Below are 27990 nucleotides of genomic sequence, written 5' to 3' on the forward strand. Positions count from 1 at the left end.
CTCACGCACATCAATGAGCCTTGGGCACCCATGACAATGTAAGCTGGCTCACCGGTTGTCCTTCCTTGGACCACTTTTGGTAGGTAATAACCACTGCATCCCGGGAACACCCCACAAGACCAAACATTTTGGAGATGCTTTGACCCAGTCGTTTGGCCATCACAATTTGGCCTTTGTCAAAGTCGCTCAGATCCTTAGGCTTTCCCTTTATTTCCTGCCTCCAACACATCAACTACAAGAACTGACTGTTCACTTGTCTAATATATCCCCCCACATACCAGGTGTCATTGTAACGAGATGATCAATGTTATTCACTTGTCAGTGGTTTTACCGTTGTGGCCGATTATATATATTATACACACACACACACACACACACACACACACAACCACTGTGCTGTGTACACACGCTTAATATATTACAGGGTACTTAATCACAATTTCAACATACATTTCTTTATGAAAACAAAATGTTTTAATCAATAAAATATAATGAGATATACAGGTGAAACAGATGAAAATAAAAATGCAGCCGTGTCAAACGCATTGAATAGATAGGACAGTGCAGTGACCAGTGTACATCGGATATCACAAAGCACATGGTACTGGCCTAGGTTACTGACATATGGGTATATGGCTGTCATGTTCACCATCTTTCTCCAAAATACTGTACATGTGAAAACAGACCCCAGCTCTCATCCTCTTACACCAATGTTCATCCCCTATGAGACTGATGGCGTTGGGTCACTTTCTAGAAGGAGTAAAAGAAAGTAGTTAATCACATGGGCATATTTAATAACGTTGTACAAAAGGCTGAAGCCAATATCAATTTTATTATACAAGCCCTATAGTGTTATCGCCATTACTGTGCTGTAAGCCATAGCAACCAATCAGAATCCTGCTCTAAGTTTCTAAACCACCAGAAAGTGACATAACCTAAATGGTTGATTGGGGTTACAATACATGTGCACACGGTTACTTTTGTTATAACCTTGGAAATAATATCATTAAGTAGTTTGTACAGGGGTCTGACAATAGAGGAATTGGGAAGGAGAGGGGTAAGGGAGTGAAAAGTGTGAAACGAGGCGGCCACAACTCCCCAACCCCCAGTCGCGGACAGAGTGAAACGAGGCGGCCACGACTCCCCAACCCCCAGTCGCGGACAGAGTGAAACGAGGCGGCCACGACTCCCCAACCCCCAGTCGCGGACAGAGTGAAACGAGGCGGCCACGACTCCCCAACCCCCAGTCGCGGACAGAGTGAAACGAGGCGGCCACGACTCCCCAACCCCCAGTCGCGGACAGAGTGAAACGAGGCGGCCACGACTCCCCAACCCCCAGTCGCGGACAGAGTGAAACGAGGCGGCCACGACTCCCCAACCCCCAGTCGCGGACAGAGTGAAACGAGGCGGCCACGACTCCCCAACCCCCAGTCGCGGACAGAGTGAAACGAGGCGGCCACGACTCCCCAACCCCCAGTCGCGGACAGAGTGAAACGAGGCGGCCACGACTCCCCAACCCCCAGTCGCGGACAGAGTGAAACGAGGCGGCCACGACTCCCCAACCCCCAGTCGCGGACAGAGTGAAACGAGGCGGCCACGACTCCCCAACCCCCAGTCGCGGACAGAGTGAAACGAGGCGGCCACGACTCCCCAACCCCCAGTCGCGGACAGAGTGAAACGAGGCGGCCACGACTCCCCAACCCCCAGTCGCGGACAGAGTGAAACGAGGCGGCCACGACTCCCAACCCCCAGTCGCGGACAGAGTGAAACGAGGCGGCCACGACTCCCAACCCCCAGTCGCGGACAGAGTGAAACGAGGCGGCCACGACTCCCAACCTCCAGTCGCGGACAGAGTGAAACGAGATTAGTCATCAGCACAGTAAAGTAAGGTAGAAAGGCCCACGAAATCATTGAGGTGTAGTGAAGCAGAAATGATTTGTAGTGTATATAGACGCACAAATAGTTACAGATATGAAGGTAAAAATAAAATCAACCATAACCAGGAATGAAAAGCTCAGGAGGTCATAACAAGATAATAGAAGGAAATAAGAGCCTTGATAAGATTATTTTGTTAGAAACAGAGTTTTAAGGAAAGTTTTCAAAGAAATTTCAGTGAATATATAAATATAAAAATCTACGTACCTGGTTTAGCTTGCACAACATCCTTAGTAACATCCTTCAATGTCACACACAGCGTTGGGTACTCTACGATGGTTTTCCCCCTGAGGTTTTCCCGAAGGCTTTTACTGGAGTCCAGTTGACAGTACCTATAGTACAAGAACCTGAATAAAGTTCCCTTCATAGGGGGAGAGACCACCTATTGTGCAGTAATAATGTAGTGGTGACGTGTAGTGGAAGAAGTCTGCTGAAGATCCTCATGTGGCTGCATCAAAGCTTCATACTTGCCCAGCAATGAAGGATGGGTGCATGAAAAGCCATAAGGGTATATTTACTAAACTGCAGGTTTGAAAAAGTGTTCCCTATAGCAACCAATCACATTCTACAAAATGATAGCTAGAATCTGATTGGCTGCTGTAGGCAACATCTCCACATTTTCATACCCGCAGTTTAGTAAATCTAGCCCTTCGTCTTCTACAGGAAGAGCTGGCAATACATATTGGAATGTTTCTCTATACATACGTTTAATTTACAGTAATAATAATAATCTTTACTGCTTTCTTCCACTAGTCACTTAAAGAACCGACCATTTCTGAGAAAGTCCTTGTTATTCTTTTTGTCACACCTGCACTGTGAGACCTAAAAAGTTACCCCCTGTCCCCTCCGTCTGGTAGAGAGTATGTAAAGTTTCCCCGAGCTATATGCAAATGCTGTGTGTGTGTGTGTGTGTGTGTGTGTGTGTGTGTGTGTGTGTGTGTGGAGGGGGTGGGGGTTGTTTCATGCACAAAACATTATGTATAAAAGGAAATAAGAAAACTCAAAAAACAAAAAAATCTTCAACAGACCCAAAAAAACGTATTTAAAAGTTTGGGTAACCAAACACTATCCATAAGGTGCTGGATCAGAGCACATATTTGTTATCAGTCTTCACCTCCTGCTAATTAGTGATTTTTTTAATATATAAGTGGGCAGAGATGAAACAACCAGAAAGCCAAGCAAATCATCGGAATGCGCACAGCAGCACATATTATTTCAGGATGCAAGTGTGCTCACCTTGAGGAAGTGACCTGTGCACTTTTGTGATTAAGTCACCAAGGACAGGGCTGCATGTGACATGATGTAGGGAGGGAAGCAGACAGAGTAACATAGCGGAAGGAGCAGGGTCTTCCTCCAAAAACACAGCGTTGTGATTGGATGGAGGAAGCCTGAGATGTCTAACAAACCTCTATATGCATCATAGTTCATGCATCCAAAGTTCTCTCCATTACCAAGATGGGAGCATTTCATACCGCACAGGGCTGAGACACAAATACTAAATTATTTACTTTGCTAACTTACAGAGTCTCAACATACCTGTTTTGACCAATTTTCCTCTCTCCCATCATAAAGACCTTCACATCAGATGGAGAAGCCACATATTCTCTCAGCCTATAAAAAAAAAAAAAAAAAATAATAAAAAAAAAAAATTGATTTCTGAAATTGTGACCAAAGTTCACAAAATCCTCTGACCACTGTGAAAACGGAAAACTGAAATTGTTTATATGTCCCTTTTATGTGGTCACCTAACTTCTAGAACCTGTCACTCCAGCTCTTGTACACCTTTGTTACATTGTGCAAGTGTTAAAAAACAAACAAAACAAAAAACTTCATACCCTATATGCAAATGTAGTGACCTCGCTTCTGGCTCCTGCATAACACTCTATCCTTCTGCTTCCGAACGAGCGCTTCTGAGCTAGGGAAGCTGCAACCTAGGGCAGCCGTCCAGTAGTGACAATATAGGAATATGGGCGACGACTCTCTAGCTGGGTCACCACATTTGCAAACAGGGCTCGCTGGTTTTCAGTGCCCTCTCTCGAATGGAGGGAGCATTGAAAAACATTTTATTTCTTGTTACACACTATTATAACACTGCAAAAAGTGCATTATGTCAAAAATAACTAAATAATACCTAATAATATCTAAATTCATAGCCGATAGAGATGAAGAGGTCATAATAAGATCACTTCCTTTTATGAAGTTCACACAAGCTAGTCGTAAAAGTACAAGACATACAAGTCTTGTGGTCCTTATGGTGAACCCTAGGTCTCTGGATCTGCAGGCAATGTAATCAAACACTAAGCATAATAGTAGCAGATTACTATGGATAATCATATAATCTTAAAAGGCGTCTCAAACACATAATTAACCCTACAATATATTGTAAAAGAAGGACACAAATAACCAAGGGCCTGATTCATTAAGGATCTTAACTTGATAAACTTCTTATTTCAGTCTCCTGGACAAAACCATGTTACAATGCAAGGGGTGCAAATTAGTATTCTGTTTTGCACATAAGTTAAATACTGACTGTTTTTTCATGTAGCACACAAATACTTGATAGCTTATTTGTACACTGAAATTTAAAGTTGATATTTGTGTGCTACATGAAAAAACAGTCAGTATTTAACTTATGTGCAAAACAGAATACTAATTTGCACCCCTTCCATTGTAATATGGTTTTGTCCAGGAGACTGAAATAAGAAGTTTATCAAGTTAAGATCCTTAATGAATCAGACCCCAGAACTTTAGAGCAATGCAAGAAACTTTATAGGTCATAGCAAATTCAGTTGCTCGTTTAGTGTGTTGCCAAATTAGACCTTAGATACCTTTGCCGAATGGTTGGATCAGATTCCGCTGGGTCGATGTATCTTTTGAGGATCTCATTGAGCGTTTTATCGTCCGTTACCCTTAAAGGGAAATGCAAACTCTCGTGAGTCAACAAAAATATACAAGTGATTAGAAGAAAAAATAAAGATAATGTAGATGTCATTACAATCAACCTATATATCTGTAGAATAAAGCAACAATTTCATCTTAAAAAGTTTATTAAAGTATTTTATGATCATCAAAACAATAATGCAGTGCTTATTTCTGTATGTAAATTTAATCAGAATCGACTGTTGTTGTGCGATTGGATGCAGTCTCCTAAACTATATTAATATGCTCTATACAAAACTGCAGATTGGTCGATTATTTCATTGGTGCTTTGCCAGGGTGGTCAATGCAAGCATAACTGACATGCTTTGCTTTGAAGTGCTAACTTTTTTACTTAAAAATTGAAAAATCCTGCTCAATTAGTGGGCCATAAAAAATGAAAAGCATAAAAATGTGATGGCAACAAAACTATTTGTATATATTTAGTTTCTACAGAGGCTCATTTTATTTAGTCAACTGCATTGTCTTTTATAACGTTCCAGTGTGAACACAAACACAAGTACATAAAAACCTCTTTGACAGCGTATAAAGAGGATCACGTAGGGTAAAGCGGTACCTTCTTTCTGTGTATTCCGCCTGACAGTGAGGGAAGAGAAGCTTCAAGTGCCAGTGAAATCTCTGCTCTCTAGGATCAGGAAAGAAAACAAACACTGCAGACTCTTCCGGATAAAAACGTTTTACACATAAACACAAGTAGAGCCATTTTATATACATGAAATACCACTGGGCCTTAGAAAGATGCAATTCTCCATATTAGGAATTATTTATGAAAAACACTGCTGGGCTAAATCCGGTACAACATTCGGTTGCTAAGCCCGTTTGTTACAAAGCTGTCACGTCCCTACACTTGAGAGTTATAAACTTTCTTTATTGGATTTAGACTGTGTTTGCAGCCAAATCAAAGCTCTTTCTGAGGTAATGTTTCGTGAAACACGCCTCAACTCCTGGCTCTGCACTTGTGAAGTTCTCCCACGCAGTCTGCGTCACAAACGTGACTTGTCTCTCCGTGTAATGAAACGGCCTTTGATTCTTTCCCAAACTGGTACGACCCAGGACCGAAAATAAAGAAAACACCCATTATTTCATGCTCTAAAACGTACGTCTGGAAAAATCTGAAATTCTATAAAGGAATGAACTTGTGTCGTCAGACTAGACCAAGGCTGTCTGACTGGCATGGATCACCGACTGTCTCGAGGTAGAACATGTAGAACACGTCGTAAAGGAAAAGATGATTAGCTCGGACATCCATAACGACAATGGGGAATAGTTATGAAAACTGCCAAAAAGGTACAACCAGATTTTAATGCTAATTTTTCTATACAATTCAGAAGATTAATAAAAAATAACCGTTTAGTCATTTATTTATTTTTAGATTGTTCCGTAAAATGTATAAAAACACAACTGTCGAAATATACGCTTTATCGATCTCTTTATTATTTCAATTTAATGGCAGCAGTCACATTACTTTTTTCAGAGATAAAAATAGGTTTATACAAAGATTACAACAGAACGTCATTGTTCTGTTGTAATCTTTGTATAAACCTATTTTTGACCTATTACAGTGGTCAAACAACAACAGAAGGTTAGGCACACACACACGTTGTGATAATGCCACTTAGGGAGCCGATTAACCGGATCCACTGTCCATTCCAACCAAAAAACGTGGGTGGTCAAGTTGGACGAGATCCAGCAGATCAGCACTCGTGCAGAATCAATTCTGGTGTCCAGCCTTAGAAAGAAAGTTCAACAGGATCACAAAGCATGAAGGTCATTTTGGGGCCACACAAATGGTTATTCCTGTCAGCCATTTTGTGGCTGACATAAATCAGAGATATCCCTCAGTACCAAATGAATATTTGGTATATACAAGTGCTTAACTAGTGAACTCATACGCTGTGTTCTAAACACGGATTCAGACTACTGTATGCAAGTGATTGGTGTAATGTTTTCATTCCATCTTTAAGTTTTCTTTACCGGACATGTGATCAGCACCATTTTGATGTATTAATTCCCACCCCGAGCATAAGCCAAACCACTTCTGCTGGTTCCTCATCGCTAGTCAAACAAACATTGCTCTATTGGCTTTGGAGGGACACAGAAAATTCACATTACAGACTAAAGAGAACATGAGAAAATCATTTTTCATAATGATTAAGAAAAGCAACAAGCAATAGCAGTGCTTCTACCACCCTACAGACTAGAAGTATACGGTGGTTGTGGGAAAATTGAATGCAAATGGTGGCTGCATGATAACGATGCTGAACACAATGTAACGACAGAAATATTAATGCAATCTGCTCTATTTATTTTGAATTATGGCCAGCTGGAGCTGTCGTATGTTGCCTGGTGGCATCCATATGCAAAAGCAGGAGATACACACACACACACAAACAGCAATCTAGCGGTTTAAATAGACAAATTATCCATGATGCTTTTGGGGAGAGGCATGAATAGGGAATTGCAGAGGTTCCTCCCTGTTTTCAGCACACAGTCCTGATATTGAGTAGGAAGTGAAACACTGTTTTATGCAACAGTGCAATAAAAAAAAATCTTCTATAAAATAGGAATGTACCAAACCCAAGAATCAGCTGAACTCCAACAGCTTTGAGTAAGATTTGGATTCAACCAAATTCTTAAGATATGACAAATTGAATATGAATGCTGATTTCATGCAGTTCTATCAGCCAGTACAGTGTCTTTCAGAATATAAAATTATAGAAAAAGTAGTTATTTAGGTCAATGCGCTTAAAACCAAAGTTGTATGCAGCAAGGGCATAGAATCCTCCTGACCTGTGAGCAGAGAGCTCACAGGTCAGGAGGATTCTAAGCTCCACCCCGTTAGCTTAGACAACAAAAGGGGAGGAGGCTGTATAAACAGAACTTCCCCTTTAAGAAAAGCAAAAGCATCATCGTAGTTCAGAAATCAATAGCATCTCGTATAAAAGGATTTGATATGGCCAAATCCTAAAAACAGGTCACTGCAAGCAAAACATATCAAAGCCTGCACACTACTGAGCAAGCTAATTTCTAACAGAAGTCTTTACACCGAACAATCTGCCCAGCATTTTTTGTCTCATTTCCAAGGAATAAAACAGACATCTTTAAAACGTAAAAGTTATATTTTTTTAAAAGGGCTGCTAGGTATAAAATACAAGCTGCATGATATAAAAGTGCTGTTAATTACATTCATGAACATATACGTAGCATTCCTTATACCGTGAGAGAACTGGAGATATTAAAGTTGGCTCCACATTAAATGATCTGGCTTCGCACCACCAGAACAGTGAGAAATTTGGCCACTTCATCAGTAAATAGTTTATTCTACCAGGTAGACGGTCACCCCGACCGTTCTTTTGGATGTGGGTTTTTTTTTGTTGTTTTTTTTTTTAAATATACATTAAAAAAAAACACACATCAAAAGAACCAGCAGGTGCTCAGAATGATATACAGACATTAGTGGAGAAGGTCACATATAGAGCACAGTTCTAAAGAATCAAAAATTAGACCACACAAACTTTGAAGAGACTGTTGTGGTGGATAACGGATTTGTACCATCATGCTGATGCCAATAACTAAAGCAGCAGAAATATTTGCGTCTGAACTGCATTTTGGAAGTGTGCAAACTTCTATTTTTACTAGAAGTAGTAGATTCTACCTGACAATCAGAAGACAGAGAGGGTCCACTGAGCTTTATGCCAATACAGGAAAGTGCCAGTAGCAGCCTCTCCAGCCAGACCACATCCCATTCTTTGGGAAGTTGCTGACAAATTAGCCACCCTACCAACATAATCGATTCTTATTGTGGGAGATCTGTATCGCCATTTTGCCTTCAGCTTGGATAAACCATCTAGTTTGTACAGATGTAGGCCTCCATATTTTGTTAAGACTCCTCTTTCCACCTCCTGGACTCATTGATCATAGACATTAGATCAACGCCCTACATCTCTCCAGAAAAAACAATGGTAATCTTTATTTGGTCTGGTAAACCTCGTCACATCGGCACTAAATACTGAACGATTGGCCATTCATTGACTTTTATGTTATATGCGGAGGCTGGCCAGGTGGCTTAAACACTGCAGTGACATAAAAGACCTGCTACCTGTAAACGAATGGACACTGAATCGATCTCTGTGCCTCCTCTGCCTATAGCTCTTCTACGACGTACAGGCCACAGAATCTGATCTGCAAATCACTAAGCTGCTATTCTCTGTAGTCCATGTTTAAATAAACATCTGATGGTGTCCTATAATTAGCTCAGTCATATTATGGTTTTGTCAAGTCAGCTCTATTTATGAACTGTTCATTATTTCCCCCTCTTCGTACTCTGAAACAGTTTCAAGTTAGGCAGATGTCATACGCTCATGGAACATTAGCGTTTTGTTGTTTTTTTGTCAAACTTCACGAACATGTGTTTAAGGTTTACTGATGGCATACTTGTACAACAGCATTTTTCAGTGTTGGACAGCCTTTAAATGCTGCTGGCATTAGTAGGACAACAATGGAAAATGCTCACGAAGTAAAGCACGCCATATAAATGGCTGCACCGGTCAGGACGACGATGGTTACATCAATAATGCTCTGGGGAAAACTGCATGCAGAGAGGGGTTTTCAGGTAGTTTTTACCACCAACATGAAAAGTGCTCTGAATTACTGAAGATCTTTTTGTCCGAGCTGTTTTCCTGCTGGGAGAAAAACAAAAAAACAAAAAAAAAAAAAAAAAAACTCTTGTGCGACAACCTGCAGGATTTAAGCCTACTGAATAACAAAACAAAAATATAAGTAAACAAGTTGGATGTATGGTCATTGTGGTATCAAGCACATCTCCATACGTAACAGTGTTCCTGTTTTGATAGGGTTCTCACATCTGTTAGTTGATGGAAGGAACAAGGTCCCCTAACTACCATTCTGTAGCTTTCAGCTTGCCACCATTCCCTACTACACATCATGACACTGACCAGTTACACCAACACAAATGTCCACAAATCAGTGGAGAAGTCATTGCCTCCCATCTTTTGGTGCTATGACCATTCTGATTATCCGATTAGCTACAGAGTATTCTATCCCCATCCACTACAAAACTGAGAACACCCCAGAAGACCAGGAGATGACGGCAGAGTGCTCAAACCTTGGTCAAACACCTTAAAAATGAACCTGGCTATCCATCCCCCTGATGTGCACAGGCAACACTCCGATCTGTACAGCAACACTCAAAATTACAATGGCCACGTTCCAATTGGCTTGGACATGCCTGTATGAAATGTGGACCATCCTGAGAAAATTGGGACTTTTGGTATATAACGATAAGTCACGTTTAAAAAAAAAAAAAAAAAAAGAAGAGGTAGATGAGAAGCACATCAAACGCCCTGCGACAATGACCACGTCTTCTCAACCTCTCCCTGCTTCTACTAATCAGTATTAAAATACAAGCTGCTGAACTGCAATGTGCAAATGTTATTTATTTTGAAGGGGAGGAAACCAGAAAACCTCTAAACTACTCTATAAACCACTGTCCAGCGCTGCAAATTTTACAGAGAGCAGCAGTGTTAAGTCCTAAGCTACGTCCTGCAATAACATCTTCTGAGTGTCCACAGCCCACATAGGCGGATCAACAAACAACGTTAGTCAATCCACTAATGGGGGAAGCTAGGACGGCCAGCACAAGCAGGCTTTGTCTGTAAATATTAATGTAAAGGCAGTCATTTTAATGAAAATACATCTTTTAACACTTGATCTGATGTTTTGATTCCAGGTCAGTTTCCCTGAACAAACATGACTTGTACAAGAGGCTTGTGTGAGCTGCCTGCACGTTGGACGGACGACATGGCAGGAATGCGGGCTGGCAGAGACTGCTCGGAGATTCCTTTGGAACGTTGTAATGTTTGTGAAGCAATAAGTCGGAGTCTCACACACCAGAAAATCTCGCACTGATTTCCATTTGGTTTCCGCCCCTGGAATGTATAAAAACACTAAAAAGAACCTCAATGATCTTTTCAGGCCGTAAAATTGACAATAAAAGAAATAAAACCAAAAACTATATATTTACATTTCCTAAAAGACACAGACATGCAGTCAGCGTGAAATATATATAATTTGTGGCAAGAGAAGCACACGCGTACAAGATCGTGCTTTTTACTTTGTTTTAATGTCAGGATGGTAAAGTACTTGACACCATAAAGATTCCATACAGTTTCTTGTGACCCTAAACACTAAATAAACAGTCCAGCTCTCTAGACACTGGCCAGCTTCTCTAGCATCGGTCACACTGAACAAAGAAAGGTACAGGTTTTATACCGGACACTCCACCCACAGCCCTAGCTTGATGGGCAGACGACACTCCAACCTTCTTTAAAAGGGAGTTCTCATCAGCTGCTTTGTTTGACTACTTTTACTGCAGACAGGCGCTGTAGCTATGGAAAAAAGACACTTTCCAACCATGTAAGTTAAAGCATACACTATACCATTATTTTGTCACACACATGCCTTCCATCTGTTCATCTTTAAACTAGGTGCACTGCTGCACAAATGTGTTCCTCTACTTGCATGCTTACTCAAGAGACTGCCAGCTACATATGTACGTGCACCCTTTAAGCAACTTCTAGAACATACATAAGGTTCTAGTGCACATTTTGATCAAACAGTGGTGTCACTTGGTGCCGGGGACAGGCGCCTGTCTCCGAGTCCCCACGTCCCATTGCCAGGCAACTGGACGAATGACGTACTTCCGCCTGACGCATGCGCGGGGGCCCGCGTCCCATTGCCTAGCAACAGGACGCTATTCCTCTCACCCGACCCCCGCTCTCCAATAGGCAAATGGCGCCTCCTATATCAGGAAGTCTCTGGCACCATTAGGGTGCCAGAGTATTGTGGAATGGTTCCCCTGCTCCAGCATCTCGGTGTGTTTAACTGCTCTCGGACTGACTTTCTGGCTCCTGGCCCGGCTTGTTTGACATTCCCTACGGATCTCCCTTGGGCATTATCCTCCTCTTTGGCTTTGACCTCGGACCGTCTGACCTCGCTTTTGTGTGCCTCCTCTGTACTGCGCAGCCAGCCCGGTTTGACCTCGGATCACCTCACTACGTTCCTGCCTGATCCCTATACCGTCCTACCTCTGGTCAGTACAGCACCGTTTACCTGCACCACTTCACTGGTGGCTGACCCAGAGGGCCGCGACCTGCGTACTCCTGCAGCTAATTCCAAACTTACTTGCGGGGGTCCCTGGTGAAGACCAGGAGTGCGTTTAGACTCCGCGCCTCCGGGTTAGCTGTGCCAATACCAGTAAGTGGCCTCTACGTTGAACCGTGACAGGTGGATGCCATCTACCATGGCAAGGCGACCTCTTCCACAAGGGTACCTACACTAACAATTTAAAATATGGTATTTACCTCATTTACTGCCCGAAACCTTACAAGTAGTATTGGCCAGACTGTACAGATTAAAAAGAAAATAAGGTATCTAATGTTTATATTCTGAAGGTTTTGGCCGCCTTCTTTGTGGGCCAGCAGCCCACCCATCTCTACTTATGTGTTTTAATCAGAGCAGCCTGGTTTCTACCAATACTACTTAATAGTGACATTTTGTTGTACAAGCACAAGATGATTCTAAAGCCAATCTCATAAGACTAACTAAGGAGTATGCAAATAAAAGTTACAGAATGAACAGCAAGAGACATACCCACTCTAAGAGTCAGTCCTATACAAGACGTCCTACTTGAATTTGTCACATCAACGTGTGCCCAAGCAACACACGCATTGTTGGCGAACATAGCCCAAACCCAAGACTAGAATCCATAAGATACAAAGGGAAACCAGCGCTCCTCAAAACGAAACACACATGCAAAGGTGAGAGACAGAAGGAATGCATATGCAAAGCGGAGCTGGATAGCACGGTGCCTTAGTGATTAGCACTTCTGCCTCACAGCACTGGGTTTATGAGGTCGATTCCCAGCCATGGTCCACTCTGTGTGGAGTTTGTATGTTCTCCCCGTGCTTGCGTGGGTTTCCTCCAGGTGCTCCGGTTTCTTCCCACACTCCAAAAACATACTAGTAGGTTTATTGGCTGCTATCAAATAGACCCTGAGAGTGAGACTAGGATCAGTGTGTGTTTTAGGGAATTTAGACTGTAAGCTCCAATGGCGCAGGGACTGAGATGAACGAGTTATCTGTACAGCGCTGCGATGGTGCTATATAAATAGCTGATGCGGATGTTGATCGTTTGGTATGAATCTCCCTAATCTAATAACACATTATCCAGAAATCTGAAAACCAGATACAGGAAAAAAAAAGTAAATAATTGCTGCTGTTTGCAAATACTTTCATATACACAGACACAGATGGGTTCATCTAGTTCAGGCCTGGATAACCTGTGGGTCTCCAAGTGCTGTAAAGCTACAAGTGCCAACATACCCTGCCAGCTAAGGCAGGATATGTTGGTACTTGTAGGCCCAGCATTCTATGGTTGGCAAAGCATGCTGGGACTTGTAGTTTCACAACATCTTTAGAGCCCATAAGTTATCCAGGACTGATCTATAACTTCACAGTCACTTCACGGTCCCCACAGTCAAGGCGAGTACCGCATATCAGCCTATAAGTTTGGAATCTATGATCCGGAATGCCTGGGACACAGGGGTTTCCAAAAAAGGAGTTTCCTACAATTCGGAGCACCAAGCCTAAACAACTTTTCAGCACATTTAATTATGCCACCCCCCCCCCCCCTCCCCCAACTCCATAAGCAATCACTGCCATATTAGATTATTTAGCAGTGCTCTTCACAGTGGCTGTAGTTTAAAACATCAGCTTACTATATCTGTGCGATATTTCTTCATGGCCATAGAACATCTATAGAAGGAGGTGTGTCCAGGCATTATCGTATCTGGATAACAGCTATAAGATATAAAGAGCCCTTAAATGTATGTTTAGGCTTTGTATTACTTGTAATTTAATTTTATTGAAAACTACATTACATTGATTATTACATCCCTCCTGGAACCACCGGGTTAAAGACTAGAGTTCTGAGCCGTCGCTTATATAAACTGTTTCACAGATAAATTTATTTAAAACCATGAAAGGCATGCCAGGTCAATAACACGGTACATATTACTCCTTCAAAATGAGGGGGGACGGGGGGGGTGCAACTTTTCATGTCTATTTTGCTGACCTGGTCCTCACTAAGCTTATGTGGTGCTCACTGCCCCTGTACCAAATGTACGTGTCTGTCCTCTGGCCAAAGTAAATTCTTTCATCCATGGTCAACAGTGGTTTGGAAGCATTCACTCTCTTTACATAATCACAGCCACTATTTCCTTTGCTGTCTGTAACCATCTTAAAGCGATGACCACATCCACATTGAATAAACACGTGTCTGTGGTTGGAGGACTGAGGAACAGCAAACGAATAGTGATGCCCTAATTGATGTGGTAAATAGGAAGCACTCTTGGTTGGAAATAAAGCACGTGGCCTTAAGGAACTGGAACACATGAAGCTATATTTGCTCCAGCACTCCTAAGCCCCATAAGCTGCCATCAAAAGCTCCAGTTCAGGTGTGCCTACGCCCACACACAGTGGAAGCGACCAAACCAATATTCAAAAACTAACTAGGCCAGTGTTGGCTAACCTGTGACACTCCAGGTGTTTGTGAAACTACAAGTCCCAGCATGCTTTGCCAATATATAGCAGCTTATTGCTGGAAGGGCATGCTGGGACGTGTATTTTCACAACACCTGTAGTGTTACAGGTTAGCCAACACTGGACTAGGCACTGGTGACAATTATGAAATGACAGATCCCTCAGTGACGTGACTAGATCAAAGTAAATTAAGAGTGCTCATATTTCATGAATGATGATTAGGCCTCTACTGTATGAATGTGATGGATACACTTTTAATGGTTAAGACATGATTAAGTCACTGGCTCAATCCATTACTAAAATCCAGCATCAAATGTAATCCTCACCGTCTCTGCTGCAACTGAACTTGCTGCTTTAGTCTCTTCATCTCACATCAAATATGATCGACACTCCCTTGACCTGGTCTTCTTCAACTTGGCCTTCTTGATCTCTGACCACAACCTATTTTCCTTCAGTTCCACCTCATCCCGCTAAATCCACACTCACACAGCATCACTTAAATACTGCTGACACAATCTATTTCTCATTTTCATTAGAACAACCACCTTCTCCTAGGACCACCCTGCCCTAATCAGGCTGCCTCTATTTACAACAGTGCCCTCACTTCAGCCCTAGACAATGCAGCGCTACCACCTATAGTTTCCAACAACCAAACATGAACCATGGCACCAAACAAACCCGGTTCTCTGCTTTTCTCTTTGTACTCTTAATCTTGGGGGAAGCAATTCACTCATTCAGCCTCCAGTTCCATCTCTACAGCCATGCCTACTTCTCCTCCCCTGACCTCTCCCCTTTTGTATCGTTTCAAATAACCAATTGTCTCCTTGCTATCTTTACATGGCAGTCCCAACGCTACCTAAAGCTCAACATTTCCAAAACTGAGCTGATCATCGTCCCTCCTCCCAGTTACCACCTGCCCTCAAATCTCCCTCACTGTCAATGACACCACAATTTCCTGTCTCTCAAACCCGCCCTCGGCTTTATTTTTCACATGCAGTCTCTCTCCTAGTCCAGTTGCGTGCACCTTAGGAAAATTGCCAGACTATGCCCTTTTCTTACCCAAAAAAACACAACAACTTATCAATACTCTCATCTCCCACCTTGATCACTGCAAACCTCCCCCTATTGGGCATTCCCCAGACCCATCTCTTTCTACTGCAATCCATTCTAAATGCTGCTGCAAAACTGATCTTCCTCTCTCACCACTCCACATCTGCTGTATCACTTTGTAAATCCCGACACTGGCTCCCTATGTCCTCCAGAATACAATTCAAATTCACCACCGCTGCATACATCTCAAACCTCACATCAAAATACTCTCCCTCCCGCCCTCTTTGATCTATCTCTGACCTGCACCTTGTCACGTCTCTGGTAACCACCTCTCACTCCCGCCTACAGGATTTCACCTGTGCTACTCCCCACTTATAGAATTCCCTACCACACCCAGTCAAGCTTTCCCACAGCCTTCAAATCTTTAAACCTACCACATTATTAGGGCTTGGACTACTCCCACCTAAACTATACAACTGTTTAAATCTCCACTCAGAGCAAACTCTTGTTTCACATGTGGCCTCTTCTCAGTAGAACGTAAGCTCTCTAAAGAGCAGGACCCTCACTACCTTTTGTAGTCATGTCTGCATTAAGTTTGTCTACCTTGTATGTCCCTGTTTTATGCATGTCCTGTTTTCCCTAATGTACGACCATGTGGAGCACCGACACCTTACAACGCTACAATATTATTATTCATAATCCCAACATCACAGTTCAGTGCTCATATTTTATATGCAAGGTTTTAATCTTATTGGGATATCCTATATTTCACATTGTCGAGTCACAGTGACGTATACCCTACAGACCACAAATGCTCCATCTGCTAAAGACCTGGTGGAACCCTGATGTGGTCAATACAGACAAGTCATTTTAATGATTACACATGGTATGTTTATTGGTTTAAAACCAGGGAACAGGGGTAAATTACCCCAAATGGGGTAATAATTAAATTCCTGGGGGTAATGCTGCCGATTCACATGCTGTCCGTTGGATTGTAGACCCCTTTAAATGTGAAATTGCTGTTGTACCAGAAGAGCTTCAAGGGTTGGCAGAGGCACTTCTTGAGCTTCGATGCAATAATGAAGCATGTATTGCATCTGAAAACAAAGCAGATCTGTCATATTTTTGGATGTCAACAGCTGCAAAGGCATTCAAAATTGCACATGAGGAGGCAGTCAAAAAGTTGCTGCCTTTTGCAACAACCTACCTTTGCGAACAAGGATTTACCACTCTAACGAATATAAAAACAAAGCAGAGAAATCAAATGGACGCTGAAGACTGTATCCAAATTGCTCGGACATCAAAATGCCACAATATTGATGCTCTCGTATCAAAAATGAAGCAACATAATTTCTCCAAAACCTGAAGTTTTGAAGTTGATGCTTTCAAAAATTTTTGGAATAGATTCAATAAAATTTTGAATTCAAATAATAATATATGATTTTCTTCCTTTCAAATCAATGGGGTAACAGCGTATCTAAATATATTTGGGGGTTAAAAGGTAAAAAAGTTCCCTGACCCCTGGGTTAAACGGTGGGTAACGCACTCAAAAGACACTTCCCCATTCAGGCATCTATCTTGCTTTTACATACAGATCAGAACCAGGCAAGCAACAGGCAACAAAAAGTGGACTTCCTGTGTATCGATTGTTGTATTGTGTTTATTTTACAAAACTGTCACTGTGGTAATATATACTAATACAGTACACCAAAGACAAGCCGAGGAGACTATTCTAATTTTGAATATTACTATATAGAAAAAACAAAACCACACAATCAATAAATATATATATATATATATATATATATATATATATATATATATATATATATATATATATATATATATATATATATATATATATATATATATATATATACACACACATACACACACATATACATACATACATACATATATACACACACACACACACACAGTTATACATACACATAGATGAGTTATGGTCAGAGCCCCTGGCCCACGTAGCCATCACACCTGAGTACATAGCTGTATTAATACAATTGTTTTCCCACATCTGAATTACCCGCAAACATCGCCCTAGTCCTCACCACAAAGCGCCCTCTGTTTACGGCTATTTCTTGAACTGGATCCAAGTTGCAGCACTCCAGTCTCCTGAACGTGAATGAACTACTATGTTTACCGAGCCAGGAATTTGCACACTTTCCTTAGACTGAAATATGAAGAGAGCCACACTCATTTTATAGGAGAGTAAAAGAATGGACTATCAATTCCGTTTAAATTGGCAGAGAACCATTACATTTCACATCCCTGGGTTATTCTCAGCTAAACCAGACAACATCCAAATATAGGTGTCACACACGTGTGATTAGTCTGAACCAACTGCGATACAACTTACACACTATTCAGAATTCCAGCGACAAACCTCAAAACAGACACAGTGTAAACACACATCATATATCTCTATATATCTATATCTATATATATATGAACCAGACCGGAATCCTCATCCCATAAAAAAACTACAACTACTAAACCTAAAATACAAACTGCCTTGTGTAAGAAGATTAATAACATTCACAAATACATATGTAAAACATAATTAAACATAAAATTGCATCCGTAGACTTATGTTTCTGCAGCTGTACTTTTATCGCAAGATATTTCCTGTGCAAAAATTCGGCTATCATCATCAGCTTGAAAACTTGCACTAGTCCTATGGGAAGTGCACAGATACATATTCTAAAAGACAGATCACAAGGATACGTAAAAGTCAAAATTCATTTTATATGCAGCAGCTTAACTTGTACCTCTCAACAGGCTTAATAATTCCATGTTTGTAATGTTATAACGATGATGAGGGTGGGTGGTTGACAGAACAGGGCACTACGTAGCTTAATGATCCTGGGCAAACGGTTGGAAACAAGTAAATAAAGAAAACAAAACAATATCAAACAAACACACACACTACAGATGGAGAATGTTTATTTTAAACAAACATTACATATACAAAGCCTGCTCCATCTGTATATACATCGCTATGTTGCTATAGAACACTAACATAGATGAAAAAAAAAAACTTGAAAGGCCGTCTTCTATGTTTTTAGCTCAGCAATAGATTTTGGAAGCAATAACCCAGGTAAAGAGAGAATGAAATCCTTAGTACTTCTAATGCAGAGAGAGACACCCAGTGGCCAGGATTTGCACCAGTGTCATCTCATCACTCCAGGATAGACATGCTAAGCTGGTGTTTCAGGGGCCACACAGGGCCCTCCATTGCTTCCTTTTCTTTTGTTTAAAACTTCAGAATGTACCTTTCAAGCGGTTATATATAATTTAAGTTTAAGATCTCTTACCTTGTTAAGAAGTTTAGAAATATATTCTGATAGTTGGATCTAAATCTAAGGTTGACATTCAAGTACATTTTCTGAATATAAAAGAACCCAACCTATTGACACAGATTAAGCCTATGTTGAAGTTAGTATGGTGAATATAGCGTGGTACTCTCCGTGGAAGCTATGTGGCTAGTCTGCCCTGTAACACTGGAGTTTGAGAAGTATACTGTATAGTGTGGTGAGCAGTGATTCTATGGCTGTGAATTTACACTACTGTCATTCTGCCAAAAGGATTCAAATCTCATGGTAAATTTGTTTTAGAAACTCTTCTTAGATTATAAAATGAATCTATTTCGACCGTCTATTTTAAGTGTGTAGTCTACAATGAGATATGTTTGCATTTATATTAGATGCAAGTATAATGTAATAAATAGTATTTTTATTTGGGGGGGGACGAAAGATACTGGTCAGCAGGAAAACAACGGAGCCTTCAATAAGAGTGACCAAGCTCAATCCTCAACAGCTTCTAGAGCTTAGAGTTAAATAGATGAATTTTATATCATACAGTGGTGCGTTACTGTGACAAGAGCCTAACATTACTGCTCTGTGTTGCCTCCATCCCCCTCCTCCGACACATTCAGCCCTTTCCACACTCACACATATGGAGAGGTCAATGCCCATGTACACATCTCCTCTGTGCTGCAGTGACTATTCTGAAGATCTGATTGGCTGCAGGTTGTTCTATCCCCACCCACAATAGTAGGCGATACATGGGCGAGCAGGAGACCCAAGATCAATAAGAAATAAAAGTTGTTAAGCCCTAGTCATATACACATTTTTATTTTATATGTATTAAACTTAAAAAAGCTGCACAGCAGGGATTAGCGCGATGAGTTCAAGGCATACGCGGCAAGTTCCCACTTCAGTAACATACAACATTAACACCTTCTAAGATAAAACTAATGGAAGGAAATCACTAACAGCGGTGATGTAGAGTCCAGCGAGAATCAGCAGCACGGACAGACATACATACATATAGATAAAATGACAACGGAGGTAACAATTTAAAGGTTTCCCACCCTATGGATTTGCTCACAAGTGAGATTTTTCCTTTTGCTTTTAAAAACAATAGTTGCAGCATTTTGTAGCTGCATGAACTTTGCGGTGTCAAACATGTCACCCTGCGCTGCTGAGGTTTGTATTGGTTACGTGTTGGCCTAGATTCCCCCCAAACTTAAGCTTGCCTACAATTAGACACACTGGAGTTGGCGGAGATGAAAAGCTCTGTGCTGCTGTTGGTATACCAACTGGCTATATATGTTGTTAAAACCCTGCCAACAACATCTCACTTGACTGTTTGTTCCTTGTGATGAAGAACAAAATTGTGACTTCAGTGAAACAACCCAAAAAACACAACAAGACTTTAAAAGGGTGGATTCAATTTGGTGAGCCGCGAGCAAAAATTTGCGTTAAAATTAACGCAGAAACGGTAATAATGCTCGGCCTCTAAAGAACGATGCGGGAAATTGAATCTGCCGCTAAGAGTTTAATTTACTTTCACACAAGGCAGAAGCAGTAAAAGATTCTGCAGACACCATCCTTCATACCGGGAAGTAGAAAAACCATATACAAGCATTTAGGTGCATCTTTAAAACCCAAATTACACTAGGGTGACCGCACCCAATTGTGATTCCTTTCAGTGCAGCGATGTCAAAGTGTCTCCAACGTGAAGTAAGCAGGAATTTGCATTTTCCATGTTTTGGATAATTCAGTGGAATTTTTTCCATCTTACGCTATTTAGCGCAATTGCATGAAATTCATATCTGAATGTTAATAACCTTTATGATGGCTTACGACTTGAGAGGTGGAAGTGGGGTGGGGAAGGGGCGAGAATAATGTAACAACGGACAGTAACAGAGATAGGGACATTACACAGTAAATGTCAGCAGCAAGCTGGAAGACAAACTGAAACCTTTGTAGAACAGGAACACGGCCGATAGAATCACATTTCATATACTACTGAATTATAACAATGCTAATTCATGGCGACAGCTGCACTTTGAAGAGATATTGCATTTACTGGATCTTGTTTATAATGGATGAAGAACAGATAAGCAGCAGAGTTGTAACAGAAAACCTCTCTGCAGATATTTCATATACGTATACATATGTTTTACAAAGAACTGTCATCTATAATCCAGGTACAGGATTAGTAGGAGTATAATATTTTGTGTTTGAGCGGATATTAATGCTTTGCATGCAAGAGTCAACTCAGCTGTGGCCAACAAGGGCCCGGGTCTGGTGATCTGAAGGGAATCCCTACGGATGTCAACATTGGGACTTCCTGTTACAGTGTGAAAGGATTTTGGCGCTATAGAAATGCAGAGGCAGCTCAGCTTTGAATAGCGTTTGTTACGATCGAGGGTACAGGCTCTAGGCTCCATTACGGCACCCCATAGCCAGCATTAGTGCCCAAGGTCAAGCATTTGGGGGTTTTGTGAAGGAGAGTTTTCCGGACACTTACGGGGCAGCAGGGTGGCTCAGTGGTTAGTATTCTACCCCACAGAGTCCATGAGTTCAATTCCTGACCGTGGCCTCATCTGTGCGAAGCTTGTATGTTCTCCCTGTGTTTGCGTGGGTTTCCTCCCACACTCCAAAAAACATGCTGGTAGGTTAATTATCAGAGGAAGTTCAAGCTTTGCCATTTCACCTTTTTGTCCAGTATCCGCAACAGTTTAGATGTTGGAGATGTGGGGTGCGTCAATTGTAATTTAAAATAAATAATTGTATGTATTATTCAAGTTGCTAAGGAATGACAGGGTAAGAATAAATTTTTACCTTCATGCTTCAAAAAGTTGAAATATAACTGTAAATGTGGGTTTAGTTGTCTTTTAAAAACAGTTTTACCAAAAAGAGTAAAACTGACCAAAGTTTTGCTCATCCCTCAAGCTCACAAAGTAAATACATTTTAACACACAGATAAAACTTACTTTTTGTGAAAAAACGTAGAATTTGCTCTCCTCTTTGAAAACCCAACTGGCAGAATCCTCAGATCAATGTCACATTTCCTAGCACTTTTCTTCAAGAAGTTTATCTGAAGACAAAAAACAAAAAGTACTTTTACTGAAAAAGAACATATCACATAGATACAATGAACAGTGGATATCCTTTTTAGTCAAAACTTTTTCCTTTGTATACCAAAAAATGCTCTACATGGGAAAAAGGCTGCCCAAAGCATAGACCTGCCAATCACTGACTGCAGCTCGGCTCCAGAACAAAACTATATTGTAATTTATAGACAGATTAAATCGAGAGAGGCCGGAGGCGACTTCACGCAAATGTGGGAAGGTTTAATTCATTAACAAATTTAATGTTTAATTAAGAAGGGGCTGTCCTAAGGCGGACAACACCGAAGGCAGAACAGGAACATACACAACGTTTCAAGAGGATTAAACCTTTTTACTCACAGCTCAAAAATACTTTGTACATAAAACTTTGATAAAAGCGTATAAAAACGTAAAATCCATGAGAATCAATATAGAACATTTCAGGAATTGTCCAGAAAATAGGGATTTAGATAATTTTGTGATGTGCACCCCTTTGCTAGAGGCTATCCTGAGACCCGGCAGCGAGAGAGACTAGGGTCAATTTTATAGCAGCCAATTAACCTACCAGTATGTTTTTGGAATGTGGGAGGAAACCAGAGCACCCGGAGGAAACCCACGCAAACACGGGGAGAACATACAAAATCCACACAGATAAGGCCATGGTCGGGAATCAAACTCATGACCCCAGTGCACAATTTAAGGATGACTATTAGGTCTCCAAGCGTTTATGTCCCTGCGCTTTTAGTCTGATCCCACGGTTCCAGACTTGGCTTGTTTTACCTCTCCTTCTGAATCCTCCCTTTGGCTCTGCAAGTACTTTCTATTTGAATACTCTTCTGGAACCTCCTTGTGTACTGTGCAAAAAGTACGGCTTAACCTCGGCTTAATGACTATCTTCTTACCTTCATCTATCTCGCCGATTGCCCTCCTGGAGAACCGCGAACTGCGTGTCTCTTGCAGCTAAACCCAAACTCCCTTGCGGGAGAAAGTCCCTGGTGAAGACCAAAGGCACGTAAGACTCTGCACCTCCAGATAGGGCTGTGCCAAAAATCGGCAGATAGCTCCAATATCCTGACACCTCTAATGAAAGGATACTGTAGGAAAGTATCCAGAGGGGAAAAACTATAGAGTATTTGGTGGTACAGAGATCCTAAATGCATACCCAAAACACTGGTGCACAAGTTCATAATCATCTACCGAGAGGATGTGCACACTCACCAAGGGTCACTTGTGTTTTGTGACGTTATCCATTCACTTTAATGCAAATGCCCTGCTTTTACAAAGAAGATCATGGATTATCGGGCCTAAATAGTATCTACAGAGGTTCAAAACTTTGCAATGTGTGATGGGATGTGACAGATTAAGGCAGTTCTTCACTAAGTCTAGCAGTGCAGCTACTTGGAAAAATTAGATAATTTTACTTTGCAGTAAATGATTATTTAAATGAACTGGGAGAGGTGGCATCCCCAGCTTTATGGGTAGGCTATAGCCTTTTCCTCCCCGCAAAAGGAACTGAATTTGAGTGGTTTTGGAAATCCAACCTAATCCCTATATATTTAATGTAGATATTAAAAAAAAGGCTGCACTCCCATTCCAAAATAGTTAGCCCAGATGCTGATCCAAAGCATTTTGTAAGCACTCAGGTCTTGATCCATATAATCCATTTACGTTTATTGGAGGAACACCGCCAGTGTAAGCGTTTTCAGCGCTGTTGTTCCCTCACTTATGATTAAGACATCAATGAGACCAAACTGAGCACTAGTTTATGGCAATTAAAATGTTTTAATTTATTAAAGGGGTGTTGGAAGGTTGGACTTTAGTGTGACATTTTTATGGTTTCCAGCAAGCGTATTTTCCGGAGCATGCAATGCAGTAACTTGCAAATATATTCGTGCCCTCCTTTTAGAGACCAGGAAGTGGGGGGAGGGGTGTAAAACTTGAAATGTCCTTGGCAGCCAATTAAGTGAACTTGTACAAACAAAAAGCAATTCCAGGACAGTATTTTTTTTTGCATTTGCAGCTCATAAATCACCCTTATTAATGTTTTGAAGTTAGACTCGTAGAATATGTACGTGTCATTACAAAGCACGGATTATCACTATTCTGTTTTTCTCACATTTGTCCACTGTTGAATAGGATCTCTATTGAAGGGGTGAAGAAGGATTTACTCCTCCAGCTCTGTGAGAGGCGTGATACAATGTCCTCGCTTCAGGAAGAGAGAGGAAGGGATCCATTTGGGACATGGGAGGGGCTGGTGGTTTGGGAGCAGGTTCTATTAAAGGAGGTTTGTCCAAAAGTGGATCACTTATGGTTTTACTTTTTTAAATAAAGTTTGCCTTATGGAGAAACTAATTGAAGACGTACTGATTTTGTTATCTATTGGGCCGATGTAAATATCAGGGCCAAAGTCCAACTGCAGACAGAAGAATACGGAACACATTCCATTATGTAGTTGCCAACCCTACCTAATAATTTAAACTTTCTGAACAGGTGTCAAGTCACCATCACACCTCTCACCCTGCCATGTTCAAACAAACAGGCACAAATTGTTCATTCTGCAATCTCATACACAGTACAACAGAAACAGGCAAACACTCTGTTTGGGTGATGCTCCTGTCATCATCTGTAACTCATTATCCATGTACAGTTGCAGGTTGTCACCAGTTGCTGATTGGACCGAGGCCTGGATTAACCAATCAGCTTCAGTCTGACAACCTCAGACAAAATTAAAAATGATCAGTTTTCCTTTACATAAATATAAAGTGAAATGGAGACTATCTTTGACCGATGTACTCTATACACTACAACAGTGGTTCCCAAACTTTTGTAGTTCGCGGCACCCTTAGAGAGTCTCCAAATTTTTTCAAGGCACCCCTCCAAAATAATTATTGAGCAGTCCTGTTTTAGAAGTAGTTGGGTCAAAAAATTGTAAAAAGTATTTAGGTCAGGACAGAAATACTTATTTAGTTTTATGCAAAAATGCCCCCTCTGCATCCAGACACTCTGCCCCCTCTGCATCCAGACACACTGCCCCCTCTTCCCTCTGTCACGCTGTCCCCCCTCCTCTGCCCTCTCTCACAATGTCCCCCTCCACTGCCCCTCTCACACTGTGTCCCCCTCCACTGCCCCTCTCACACTGTGTCCCCCTCCACTGCCCCTCTCACACTGTGTCCCCCTCCACTGCCCTGCTGTCCCCCTCCTCTGCCCCACTGTCACCATCCTCTGCCCCACTGTCACCATCCTCTGCCCCGCGCCAGCCATAAAAAAAAACCAAACACAGAAACTTACCAATCCGTCGGGCGCCGGGACCCAGCAGCCTCCTCTCTCCCACAGCAGCTTGTTACTGACGTCGATATTCAGCGACAGCTGCGGGAGAGAGGAGGCTGCTGGGTCCCGGCGCCCGACGGATTGGTAAGTTTCAGTGTTTGGTTTTTTTTTATGGCTGGCCCGCGGCACCCCAGTGACAGCGCCACGGCACCCCTGGGAGCCGCGGCGCAGTTTGGGAACCGCCGCACTACAACGTTATATTTCAATTTTCTCTGATACTTTCTCTTCTTATGTAAAGAAGTAAAACCATGGAAAGGTTTAGTTAACATCACAGTAAAAAGTCACATTTATAGACACGCAAAAACTTTTTCTTACATTTTTTTGTCACATCTAGCCCTTCATCATGACCATTTATTTATATAGTGCCACTGATTCCGCAGCGCTGTACAGAGAACTCATTCGCATCATAATAAAAAAGTAGAAAATGATGAAAAATAACTACCAAAATGTCTATTTTTGTTAGAAACCCCCACAAAAAAAAAAAAAAAAGTTTACTCCTTTTAAAAAAAAAAAAGCGCAAAAATAAATTCCTATTTATATATTCCTAAAGCTACAAAATTATGTCAAATTGTATAGTCATTTTAACTTAGCTATTTTTTTATCAACATTTACCAATCCCTCAACATATATAGAATAAGGAGCTGCAGCTTCTATTTTAGTCACAGAATAAGAACGTACAAACTTATTACTTGTATGCCGAGGTAACATCCTATCTCTTGAAGTACGGTCCACCACTCTTCCAGCATCTTCCAAAAAACGATAATCTAATGGTTACAATAATAAATGGTAATTAATAATCTAGAAGGACAGTCTAACACTTCTGTAAAATGAAAGTTGATCAATGAGGAGTCTCCTTTCATCACTGTCAATGACTGAGCATTATGGGAATCAGAGGTTATTTTAATAATTATTTTTAAACATAAAACTTCCCAGCTCAGTAGAATGATTGCAGGCCAGCCCATGGGAGCCTACACTGTACCAGAGATATTCACTGCCATAGAGAAAGAAACAATATTCGATTGGCTGCTGTGGCTTGTCCAATCAGGTGCCTTGGACACCCTGGGTAACTCCTGCTCACTTCACAAAAATGTCCAGGCTACAACATTACATTTCAAAAACTTATTGAAAAAGCAAGTATGGACCTGCAACACCTCAAACAACAGGTAATAAGGCTATGCCTCCAAATTGCAGGACTTCTAGCATTATTTTACATGGATTGAAAAGCATGCTAAAATTCGCAGTTCCACAGTCCGCAATGAAAAATGGCAGCAAAAGTGACCTGTGACCCTGAGCAACTACCATAAATAATGTAGTATAAATATTTTACTCACCACTTAGTAGGTTTATATCACTGAATTTGCTCAAAGGAACAAAAGCCACCTTGTCTCTGATTCCGTTGCAAGAAGCGTCCACTTTGTGCTTCTTAACGCAGGGTAAACTTAGGGAAGAAAAGGGCAATGCTAAATGTGAAATGCCAACAAACAGCACAAGTAAAAAAAGAATACGTTTCCCAAAGTACCTGCATGAATACTTCATACATCGTGGACACTTGTATCTTGCTTCTTCGCCTCCACAAGTCTCACAGCTAGAGGAAACAAATCATTAATACAAAATAATGTCAGTACAGCAATTCCACAAACAGTTATAAATTCAGTGCAAAGGCACAATTCTGCAGCACTGAATGAGGGGACCACGCAGAGCATTAGAACCAGGAGCAACGCAGAACAGCAGAGTATTAGCCTGTATATTACAAGATACCAAGTACACAATGCCTGGCGTCTATGTTAGATATAAATTATAATGTTCCAACACTTAAAACTTGTTACAAAATAGTTTTTGATTCTACAGCTCCCATTAGCACAAACATATCAGTAGTAATCTAGATATTTAGACTATAATGAGGCAGAGATTGATCTGAATGAAAAATATAATCTGTACAGCGCTACAGAATTAGTGGCGCTATATAAATGCCTATGGTGGTGATAAAAGCAGCATATTTAGAGGCATATTATGAAAACTATAGGCGTGGAAAAAAAAGAAAAAAACAAAAAGGAGTCCAATAGCAACCAATTAGATTTTAGCTACCATTGTTGCAGTGCGGTTTAGAAAATTAAAAGTAAACATAATTGGTTGCTATGGACAGTACTTCTCATAAAATTGGACTCTAACCAACACACACAAATAATGACTATTTAGAAGTAAAAGGGGGATGCTCATCTAGGCTAAAGAAAAAGCTTAGTTGGGAGTTGTATTGTTTACAAACATTCAAAGAACAAAGTAATATGATTGCTTAAGATTTGTAGTACCACGAAACATAAGGAGGTGTGTAAGTCTGGTTTTACGCGGAGCTAACAAGGGCATGCTCTGACTTGTAGTCCTACAATAGCTGGATATATAGCCTAAGGTTACTCAGACGACGAACTCGCACTCACCTATGTAAGGACATCTTCCTCTTGGGTTGCACAGTGTGTGCACATTCTTCTAAGTCCCCACCAATACCCAACGTGTCAGACACAAGCAAAGCTTCCATGGCAGCTCACTGCAACACATGTGCGAACCACTTCCGGTGTCAGGTTAATAGGCCGCGAGATTCCAGGTTGAGCTTGAGTAGAGATCGACATCGCTATTTACACGGCTTAAGAATTGGAACGGCCATGTTGTGGATGGCGGATTATCTGCCATTTATCATACGCCGGG

The 27990-nt window shown here is 41.3% G+C and overlaps 1 protein-coding gene across 1 annotated transcript; it reads right to left on the reverse strand.

Moving 5' to 3' along the window:
- Positions 1 to 451: 451 nt before the first annotated feature.
- On the reverse strand, positions 452 to 27989 carry ZNHIT6 (zinc finger HIT-type containing 6). Its single transcript, XM_075182026.1, has 10 exons — positions 27726 to 27989; positions 26813 to 26878; positions 26625 to 26731; positions 25972 to 26057; positions 21850 to 21953; positions 5429 to 5497; positions 4764 to 4844; positions 3472 to 3546; positions 2143 to 2267; positions 452 to 750 (listed from the first exon to the last, which is right to left on the reverse strand). Exons 1-10 carry the CDS (start codon positions 27821 to 27823, stop codon positions 722 to 724), a joined length of 840 nt encoding a protein of 279 aa, XP_075038127.1. The 5' UTR covers positions 27824 to 27989; the 3' UTR covers positions 452 to 721.
- Position 27990: the final 1 nt, after the last annotated feature.

The sequence above is a fragment of the Mixophyes fleayi genome, chromosome 8 (assembly GCF_038048845.1).
Source record: "Mixophyes fleayi isolate aMixFle1 chromosome 8, aMixFle1.hap1, whole genome shotgun sequence".
Lineage (NCBI taxonomy): Eukaryota > Metazoa > Chordata > Amphibia > Anura > Limnodynastidae > Mixophyes > Mixophyes fleayi.